The sequence below is a fragment of the Lactuca virosa genome, chromosome 3 (genome assembly GCF_052849685.1).
Source record: "Lactuca virosa cultivar CGN04683 chromosome 3, Lactuca_virosa_CGN04683_v6, whole genome shotgun sequence".
Lineage (NCBI taxonomy): Eukaryota > Viridiplantae > Streptophyta > Magnoliopsida > Asterales > Asteraceae > Lactuca > Lactuca virosa.
Window position 1 is genome coordinate 183,685,051 of NC_136428.1, and position 11,617 is coordinate 183,696,667.

Genomic DNA, 11,617 nt, shown 5'->3' on the forward strand with positions numbered 1-11,617 from the left:
ACAACACCCTCTCACTGACTAGTGAGTACTACGGCTCCCCGCAGTATCACAACACCCTCTCGCTGACTAGTGAGTACTACGGCTCCTCGCAGTATCACAACACCCTCTCGCTGACTAGTGAGTACTACGGCTCCCCGCAGTATCACAACACCCTCACCCAGGCTAAGCATCACTACTCCTGACGACCACCGCCATGACAAAACCCTTTTTTTCTCGCTGCAAATCATATTCTCAGATAATCCCGTTTGATGTCAATTAGCTGAAGGGCCCCCACCGGAGCCATAAACACTTGATACACCACTCGTCATCTCATAACTCAAGTCTCGAAATAATCTGAAATTCAGGACATTATACCCGGATGCCTCAGCACACCATCACAGAATCGGTGTCTTGCCTCAACCACTGATCTCCTACTTACAACATCATTCTCAGTTACCGCAATGCACTCTGTCAGAATCTCACAACTGATCTTCCTCTCACACATCTTATAACTTCGAAAATCCCAACCCTCAACTTGAAACACGGAGAAATCATCGATGACTCAGAACACGTTGTCGACGATCTGAAACTCCTTCCTCTGTTGCTCAGACCTCTGCAAGAATATTCATACTGACTCTGAACTTGGTTGCCCAACCAGTTCTGCCCTTCCCAAAGTGAACATAACAACCCATACATCAAACTGGAAATTCTCAACTGTCGAAACTATCCTTTCGAGCCAACCACCTCGAATTCGACCATTACAACCTTGAAGAGTTTATCATCACCCTAAGGCGCCTGCCCAACTGCTACTCGTTGTGGAAACACTCCTCCTTACCTGAGCGCGTACAACACGCATTATCTCACCCTGCACCTCGCCTTGATCACCAATAACAATGATCTCATGAATCCGCACCGCAGGTCTCCATATCCAGTTCCCTAACCGCACTAGAACAATTATTTGATTCTCTCAGTAGATAATCCAGTTCTCCCCTACTCAGGGTTCGAACCATCACCATTTGGTATACCCCAGTCTATTCCACATACTGGCTCTCCAGATGCACCAATTCCGCCTCATGGAATATATCACACCGCGCTCGATGATCTTACGGATAATAACCACATAACTCCTATTATCCCGAAATCCACAAATCTCATAAACCTCCTCACGTGACAGTCTCTAGCCATTTCGAACTCTCAAACCAACACACCGTCGGATATCCCATTTGTCCAGAGTTAGTCCCGTCTCTCAATCTGGAAATAATGCTCTATCACACCTCTCGTCTCTAATCCTTCCCCCAACGTCCCATTGTGTGGATCATCATAGAAAGAGGAGACTCCGCTCTCACAACCGATACACAACATAAGCAACGAGGGCCACCGCCCCGGTATACTCCTCGAAATCACCTGGAACTGCGGCTAAAAAGTATGCCTCACCCAGGAAGGTACTTCCTTGTTCTCTTACATCTCAGTCCCCACTAATAACTCTCTCATGGAATGGGACATACTTTGCAGTGGACATGCTGCTCAAATACTCTGGTGAAAAGATCACAACCATATGCTACCCCACAAGGTTTAACTCCATCTCTGATACCAAAAGTTCGTTATCTCCTTCGCTTCTAACAAGAAACGGAAAAAGCGCAACTCTTGTCACAAAAAGTGACACCTCATCTACCGACTGACTGCTCAACTCAGACCGCAGTCCTCCATAAAGCCTCATCCCTACTCATCCCTGAGCCTTGCGACTCCAACTGACGCTTCACCAGTAAAATCTCTCAAAACTAACTCAAGTTCCTTCTCAAGGTAGGTCCCACTGAAACTCGTTCAACATGGCCCTCTGGCCCCACACTCTATCACATCTGATCTCAGTCTAACAAATTATAACAGAATAACTGGTAAACCAAAAGTACTGACCGCCACGAGTCATGGTACTCGAACCATGTGGCCACTTCTCGATCTGCTATGAATCATGGTACCCGAACCATGTTACCTCTTCTCAATCCGCTACGAATCATGGTACTCGAATCATGTTCTCTCCTCTCAATCCGCTACGAATCATGGTACTCGATCCATGTTCTCTCTTCTCAATCTGCTACAAATCATGGTACTCGAACCATGTTCTCTCCTCTCAATCCGTTACGAATCACGGTACTCGAACCATGTTCTCTCTTCTCAATCCGCTACTTAGAACTTCTGGAATTCTCCGTGTTTCGAGTATGGGTCCTCTGCTTTCAGTAGTAAGGGCCCATGCTACCTGCCACATCTACCCATACTTTCCACACAGATCGTCCCAGATTTCATAAGTAGTTGTTTAACCTTCTCGATCACCATTCCCGATACGCAAGTTCGCCCTCCAGCGAATACTCTCCTCCGTCAGCGTACTCATCTGACTAAGCCCACTCCCTAGGCTCTTCCTAGGTTCTCACATTTCTCTACCATCCGTTGCTGAAGAACTCCTCATGATGCCAGCCATCTACCTCCTGAATATCGTCATATTCACTTAGTAGCTGTCTCCCATCATCAAAAGTTCCACAAAGCACGAAGCAAGCAGCATTCGGGCATCAAATGACCCCTACTAACACATAAAGCCACTCTGGCATATACTTCATCTTCATCTATTCCCAACTCAAATGACATTGCCGACTCAGGCAATCCTACCTCTCAAGGTATCTAACTACTCTACTCAGCACATACTCAAAAGCACATCATAGATAGCAACAATTCCTAGGCTAAGGCATCACAAATCAAGCAACTCTAATCCAAAAATATGTAATACCTAGCCTATCTCTAGCATGCATAATATCTCATAAAATATCTCATACATATCTCATAACACCAAAGTAAGGGTATTTTGGGAAATCACCGTTCGGGCTCTGGCTGATTGTACACACTGCTCCATCTCGTTTTCTCTTAAACTCTTTTTCATTTTTTGAAAATTTTATCTGTTTTGAAAATCTTTCTCAAATCCTTAGTTTGAGTTCAAACACACCCGGAGGTGCATCTGAATCCCTCAAACCAAGGCTCTGATACCAACTTATAACGACGTAAATTTTCAAACAAAATTTTCATTTAAAAATCACATAATACTCATAATGTATTTCACAAAAGTCTCATTTATTAAGTTTGCAATTCAAAACTCCATAATTGCTCGGTTAAAATCCAGCATCATCAAAACGTAACTCTTCCACTGGTGTGTACAATCAAGCGGGTGCCTTCCCGCGATCCTGAAAACAACCTGAAACACATAACACATAACACGGTAAGCACGAAGCTTAGTGAGTTCCCCAAAATACCACGCACAATAACTAGCCACTCGAGGCTATAGCTCCGCAAGACCCTCCGGTCCGGTCTGGTTGGGACCCTCCAGTCCCATGGCTTGTTGGACCCTCCGGTCGGGTCTGGTTGGGACCCTCCAGCCCCATGGCTCGTTGGACCCTCCGGTCCGGTCTGGTTGGGACCCTCCAGTCCCATGGCTCGTTGGACCCTCCGGTCCGTTCTGGTTGAGAACCCTCCGGTCTCATAGTACGTTGGACCCTCCGGTCCGGTCTATGGATCACATAATATAACATACAGCACATATATCACACAGAAAATGCGTAACTCAAACAAGCACATAAGACCCTCTAGTAACATATAGTTACCACTCTAGGTAAAGTATAGTGAGAAGACTCACCTCGCAGCTAGTAGGAAATAGATACGCACTCGAGAATCCCGAACTAACCTCCGCCTAACACATTAGACAACATTTTAATCAATATCCCTCTTTTCCTCATTTACATCTAAAGTCCTCTTTTCTCTTTCTACTCTCTTGGATGGGTAAAAGACCATTTTACCCCTCCATGGTCTCAATGTTCCTAATTGACCCACTGTCAAGTCAACAGGAGTCAATATGAGTCAACAACCAAAGTTGACCTGACTCGCCGAGTGCACTCAGGTGACTCGCCGAGTCCACTCGTATCCTCTGAATTCTTCCAAGGGTCTCACACAGCTCGTCGAGTTAACCCCCAACTCGACGGGTTATCACAAGGTCACGAATCATTGGGGCAACCCGATCCTACTCGTCGAGTCATCTCATAGAATCGGCGAGTTGACGCATCTTGATATCTCATTTGGACGTCTGAGGTCAGATCTGCAACTCAAACCTCTAGATCTAGCCTCCTAATACCCAAAAGTCACGTAAAGGTTCGAGCTTGATGGTCATGCATGGCATAAATGCTCCATAATGCCATCACAAGCTCCAAGGAAGGTCAAATGCATGGGGACCTGCCTCTAACTCAATAAAGTTCGAATCTTTGGACCCTCATGGTCCTCTTTAGTCCAAATCTGAGGTTCTAACCTCAAACCATGCCCAAATAGCTCAAGAACACAATATGTTTGAGAGAAAACCCTAAAAGCTCCCAAAAATGAGATCTAACGAACAAGACGCCAAGATAAGAGCTTTTTACCTCTGAATAGCAGCTAATAACAGTAGGATGCAAGATCCACAGACTCCTCTTGTTTAGATCCACCAAACTCTTCCAATCCTTCTCCAAAATGCTCAAGAATGCTTAAGATGGTCTCTCTCTCTCTCTCTCTCTCTCTCTCTATACAACGAAAAGGGCAGGTTAGGGTTTATCTCTGGGGAAAGGTGGTTGCAAGGGGAGGCCATAAGGGCCTTTAAATAGGTCACAAGCCCGAGAAATTAGGGTTTCACCACTCAGCGTCTACTCGGCGAGTCCCTCCTCTGACTCATCGAGTACACTCATTAAATCCACGCGAGCAAATCGACTCGACTCGTCGAGTTGGTCCCTCAACTCCTCAAGTCTCTCCTTCAATCTCAAGATTAACATACACAATAATGTCCCTGAAAATCCGGATGTTACAGATAGCATCATGAATGCTCCAATAGTTCATCGATGTTGCGTTCTCAGGTTATTCCGAGAGAGGTATCTGATTAATCTGGTCTGTATTCCTCTATGAGGGACGTAGATCATTGTTGGCATGGATTGGTTGATTCAGAATGGAGTTATCATTGATTGTGAGCATCAGCTGATGAGATTTTGAACCCTGAGTGGGGGATAGCTAGTTATTTATGGTAAGGGCACTCAGTGGAGACCAACTATTTTTTAAGTTGCGATTACTAGGAGGTACCTTCAGCAGGGGTGTGTTAACACGCTGTCGCACACGTATTAAGCAAATAAATTATCACTGCTGGTTGCACTAAAAATATAGCACAGGAAAGCAGGGTCGAATCCTCAGGGACACAGCCTAATGGTTAATGCATTTTTGCATCAGGCACAATCTAGTCAAGAAACAAAATATAAAAGGGGGATTTAAATTAAACTAGAACTAAAATTATCAGTGATATTAAATTAAACGAAAATCAATAATAAAAATGGTTTCAGCTCTGCTGTGACTTTCCTAATCATGCAATCAACCCAGATCCAGTTATTTGAGATGCGTTCTATCCAAGCTGGTACTGAGAAAAACTAATAAGCTCTAGTAATTTCTCTTTTACCTTATTTAGTTAACCAAAACAAGCTCTTCAATTAACCCTAACGTTTTACTGTCTAATCAAACAAGCTCTTAATTAAGATCAGAAAAGTTGCATTATAATCTATGTAAAATTCCCAGCAATATCCAATACTTCTCACAGGCTCGGAAGCATATAGATATGATTTTTACAGCTTATACGAGAATTAAATCCCAAAACGGAACAAATCTGATACTTGTTACTTTTACCAATTTGTTAGAACAATTACGGATTCTATTAATTGATTAACTAGAATGATAAAACCCTAGCTAGGTGATCAGACTAACAAGAATTCAAATCAAACATTCATTAAGCTCAAAACTGAAGAATCTAGATAGAAACACAAAACGAAAACCAGATCTAATGATCAATCACATGAAAAATACTTGTTTTTGCAGAACTGAAAACTAGGGTTTTAGCCAGACATGGCTAAACACTGATAAAAACAAATGAAAAGAGACATCAAACAACTAATCTTACTAATCTACTTGAAGGAGATGATCCATAGTCTTCAAATCTTCAGAAATCATTGAAATCGGAGAAGAAACGCCTCCAAAATCGTATTTTCGTCGTCTGGAACCTCTGGAATCTCAAACTTAGGTTACTGGAAGGTTATGAGGCTTTATTTATACGTCTAGCTGTCAAAACAACGTACATGCGATCGCAAAGGGCATACCTGCGATCGCATGTATCACCCAAAACGTGTCACGAGACTTTTTAATGAAGTAGGATGATATTTTAATACTTTTTGGCCAACCTGCGATCACATGTACACAACCTGCGATTGCAGGTTTTCATTTTTTGCTTCCGGATGAATTTTTGGCACAAAAAAACCTCGAATCCAAGATGCGACCAAACCTGCGATCGCAAAAAGGCCCCATGTGATCGCATAAAGACAACATGCGATTGCATGTTGTGCCTAAGACGTCTGAAATTTCGTCTACCTTTCAAATCATTTTTAATCGCCTCAATCGGAGTTACGGTTCATGAGATATGGTCAAAATACTGACAGGGGGTCAAAGCTGCCAGCAACATCCTTTAACTTCAGATTGCATATTCTATCTTCGTGTGATCAATTATATCGGATGTTTCTTGACCAAAGCATCTTGCAAGAATTCCTCAACATACTCCATAAGTCCCAAGCTCCACTTTAAGCTCCAAACGCGCATCCAACTGCTCCCAAAGCACTGCTCCACTCGAACTATCTAAAATTGACATAAAAACATGAGATGCATAAAATGGCATCTAACAAATCTCCCCAAGCTTAAACCTTACTTGCCCTCAAGTAAGAAGAAGATAAAACATTATAAACATATGGAAAGATGTAGATGACATAAAAAGAAACTTAGAATAAAAACTAAAACAAGATTAAGGAAAATAAAATTTTAAAATTTATCAAAACACTACTCTTTTTTTGTTCACATGATCAGATTTCACAACGAGGAAGCTCCAATGAAATCACTACCTAGACAACAGTCTCAATACTTTATATTAACGATTCATATTTCATACTTAATAAGTCAAACCAAGCTTGAGCAAATAATTTTTATGCTGAATTAAATTTGTGAAAACAGTGTATTTTTAAAAATAATTTCACGAAAATTCGTTTATAAAAACTTAGCTTGACCAACCCCTCCTTTTTTTCCGAACTCGTCCAGTAAACGCGGTAAGCTCCATTATGGACATAAAATCCAAGCTTACCCCTATGATTCCACTATCAAGGGATCAATCTCATTATACCACACATCTTCTTCGTCTTGATCAACTCTTCAGATTTAACTTGTTTGCTTCTTGATTTCGACTTGAACTTGACTTGGATTTGACTTTAAATTGCAGATTTCTTCAAATTGCTTGATATACCATTTCTAACATATATATTGACTGGGCGCGGATTTTACTTTGAGGCCCCCAACCTCAAAAGGCGCAGAAACTAGAAATAACATATTTTTGGGTTTTCTTTGTTTTTATGAATGCAAAAAAATAAAAAGGAAAATATTTTTGGATTTTTTGTTTTTTTATGTGCAAATGCAATAGAATAAAATGCAAAAAGAAAAAATAACATTTGAAAATTTTAAATGAAAAACTAAAAAAAAAATTAACAAAAATGCAAATATTTTACACTAACCCCCTCCCCAAGCTTAAAATGGTGCATTGTCCTCAATGCTCAGAGAGAAATGAACAGTTCAATAAAGCAAATAAAAACAAAACTTTGCAACTAGGAAAGAGTGTACCTGATAAGTTTGCAGAAATCTGATTTTGACGAAGATGTGGCGAAAAATCTGAATTTCAGCAACTCTGTCGATCCTCTGATTTCCCCAAGCTTGCTTGGAAATACGGCCATCTCTTTATTGAGAGCATAAAAATAAAAACTACTCATCGGGTTGCCTCCCGGAAAGCCGCCCTTTTTTAAAGTCGTTGGCTCGACTTTGCCCAACCAGATTATTAAATGGTGTGGTTGGGACTTCTCTGAAGCTCAACTCTTTTCGTTGTGACTCCAGATCCCTTCAAATAAGGAAAGATGGGTGGATCTGGGACTTGTTCAACAATCGGGAAAAACACCAGAATTTTTATAAAATGACTCAAATTTTAGATTTTTGAGCCGTTTTCTTTTTCCATTCTTCTTGACATCAACCAACTTCTTTTTCTGAATTTTCTTTTTTAGCTTCGTGTCAGAAATCACCTTTTTCTCATCCTCACCAAGCATACCTTTTTCTATCAACTTTGTACCAGTTCCTCCAGCATAAATCACATTATTTTTCACCTCCCCAAGCTTATCTATGCTCAGCTCCTTTAATGTATAATTATCTAGTTTCCTGTCTAAAAATAAATCTTGCACAAAACCATTAGAAAAATCACAACAGTCCTCAGAAAAAGGACTGTTGATACCCAGATAACTGATAGAAAATTTATCAATTGGAGTTTCAGCATCATTTATTTTAAAGTGCAGAATATGACCATCAAACTCCATAGAAAGAGTACCAGCAAAAACATCAATCTTGGTTTTAGCAGTTTTCATAAAAGGTCTTCCCAAAATAATTGAGTTTGCATCTGAAGTGTCCAAGTTTCCCATGTCCAAAATATAAAAATCACCGGGAAAGATCAGATTATCCACTTGGACAAGAACATCCTCTAGTACACCTTTTGGGTGTACTGTTGAGTGGTCAGCCAACTGTATAATTGTCCCGGTCTTTTGTAAAGTTCCCATTTTTAATTTTTCAAAAACAGAATAGGGAAGGACATTGACTGAAGCTCCTAGATCAAGCATTGCTTTTGGAAAATCAAGGTTCCCCAATTTACAAGGAACTGAGAAAATCCCCGGATCCTTGCACTTTGGAGGCAAACCTTTTTGTAAAATAAAAGAGATATTTTCGCCAGCTTTTACAATCTCATTAAATTTCATATTTTTCTTTGAGTTGCATAAATTTTTAAGAAACTTAGCATAGCGAGGGATATGTTGGATAATATCTAAAACTGGGATATCTACCTCAACCTTGCGAAGAATTTCCATAATATCTTCATCATCTCTTTCGCGCTTCGTGCTCCTCAGTCTTGATGGGAATGGGGGTAATGGCTTGTACTCCTTCAGAATTGGCTTGGGTAGTGTTAGAGTTTCTTTTTCTTCTAGTTTTTCAGATTCTTCTTCAGCCAATACCTCTTCAAACTCTTCAGTTACAACTTCTTTTTCCATCTGAACCTCTTCAAACTCTTCTTCATCTTTGTTTTCTAGTTCAGATGAGCTTAGGCCTTCATATGTTTTCCCCCTTCTCGAGAAAATAGCACTCACATTACGCTTTGGATTGTTTTCTGTATGTCCGGGTAACTTTCCTTGAGACTCCAGACGATCCACAGAAGTGGCAAGTTGAGACACATGCTGCTCTAGATTCTTGATATTGGCTCTAGTTTCTGTCTGGAATGCTTGGGTGCTCGTGGCCAGACTTTTAACAATATCCTCCAAGGCCATGCTAGAGCTGCCAGAATGTTGTTTCAAAGGCTGCTGAAAATTCTGGTGCTGAAAATTCTGCTGATTCAGAAAATTTTGCTGAAAACCCGGCTGCTGAAAATTTCGTTGATGCTGAAATCCAGGTGGAGGCTGAAATTGTTGTTTCTGCTGATAATTATTCTGAAAATTCTGGTGGTAGCCCCCAACAGCTTTTACTGCAACTGTATCCTCTTGCAGTAATGGACACATATCTGTTGGATGCTCCGTCTTCAAACAGATACCACATGGTTTCTTCGCAGCTGCTTTTTCTTTCGTTAGGAGCATAACAACTTTCGTCAATTCAGATATCTGAGCTTCCAGATGAACATTGCTGACTTCCTTAACTCCCCTTGGCTGATCCTGATACCACTCATCTTCATTTCCAGAATGTTTAGACTCGATCGCCAGCTTTTCAATAAGGTCTCTGATTTCAGTTGGTGTCATATCACCCAAGGAACCACCGCTGGAAGCATTTATCAGGCGCCTCTCCATGGGTGTCAGACCTTCACAGAAACAGTTGTAAAGTTGATAATCGTTGATCCCATGTTGTGGGAACCTAACTAGAAGTTTCTTGAACCTTTCCCAGTAAGTATTTAGAGCTTCTCGTCTTCCTTGTTTGATCCCAAGGATTTCTCTTCTAAGACTGGAGACTCGTGTTTCTGGAAAGTATTTCTCTAGAAATAGCTTTGCGAGTTCTGTCCAAGTGGTGATGGAACCAGATGGGAGTTCATATAACCATTCCCTTACTGAATCTTGAAGCGAAAAGGGGAATGCCCTTAACTTTATTTGGTCTTTTGTGACAACATGAGGCTTCATTCCTGAACAAACCACATGAAATTCCTTGAGGAATTTATGTGGGTCTTCGTTTTCCAGTCCGCGGAATGTGGGAAGAAGATGAATCGGCCTAGATTTAAGTTCGAAGTTTTGGGCTTCTGGAAACGTAATGCAAAGGGGCTGATGGTTGACCTCTTGAGGAAGTTTTTTTTGTCGTTGTCGGGGAACAGTTTATTTAGTTTTAATTTAATTACTATTAGTTAATCGATCCATTTTGTCGAGTAAAAACGGAAAAAAAAGTTAATTTTCTTCTTTGTTTTAATTTTCTATTTAACTAGATCCCATGACGTGGCATCCCACTTGCCACGATGTGGAAACTGATGACTTCAGTTTTTTAGTTTTTCTAATATTTTTTGTTCGTTTTACGCATTATTTTCTTTTTTCATTTCAGTAGTACATGACGATGAAGTGTGGGAACATTATAATGGATTAGTTCGTAATTGTCTACAACATGATCTAAACGTGCAACAAGAAATCTTCACCTTTTACACTGGGATCAATGTGTGCACTCGCCAGCTTCTTGATTCTCAAGGACCAATAAAAAATAAGGATCTAACAACCAACAAGGCCCGAATAGAAGAATTTGCCAAACACTAAAGAGAATATCACAACCCTCGCGATGATCTCATTAGAGAAGAAGCTAATGGATATGTAGGAAAAGAAAATGTTTCTTCAATAATTGCAAAAGCTAGATGTCATGGATAGATGGATCATGAAGATGGGATAGTCCATTCACGCGATACAAGTTAGGTGTGAACTGTCACAAACCACATCTAACCAAGGATTGCGATTTAATGATAATGGGAAGAGGAAAGAGCAAGTGTTATATTCAAGTGGTGATCATTATGATGAAGATTTGAGAAAGCCTAAAAAGGAATGGAAACCCTATGAAGAGTATAGGAAAGGAAAAGATGAGAAATACCGACAACAAGGGTGAGGCTTTTACTATAGAGAGAAAGCACCACCCGAGAAAAAACCTGATATCGATTGGGTATTAGCTAGGTTTATGGAAGCTAGTGAGAAAAGACATAATAATGCAATTGATGTGACATTGAGAAATCAACAGGCATCCATATTGCACATAGAGACTCAATTTTGACAATTTTCAAAACTTGTACAAGAGCATTTACTTCCTAATAATTTCGAACCAAAACCTCAACCACATGTGATGGAAATATCTATTGGAGAAAGAACTATTATTGAGCCTTTGGTTATCCTTGAAATAGCTACGACCTATAGATCACCGTGATCAACAGCCGAAAGAAGTGGATGAAGAAAAGAAAATTTGATCTGCTCAGTTCCCACAACGTGGTGAG

General features: G+C 40.6%; 1 protein-coding gene across 1 annotated transcript; it reads right to left on the reverse strand.

Annotated features, from left to right (window-relative positions):
* Window positions 1-8,027: 8,027 nt before the first annotated feature.
* Window positions 8,028-10,283, reverse strand: LOC145164299 (uncharacterized). Its single transcript, XM_079083024.1, has one exon. The coding sequence runs from the start codon at window positions 10,281-10,283 to the stop codon at window positions 8,028-8,030; it is 2,256 nt and encodes a 751-aa protein (XP_078939150.1).
* Window positions 10,284-11,617: the final 1,334 nt, after the last annotated feature.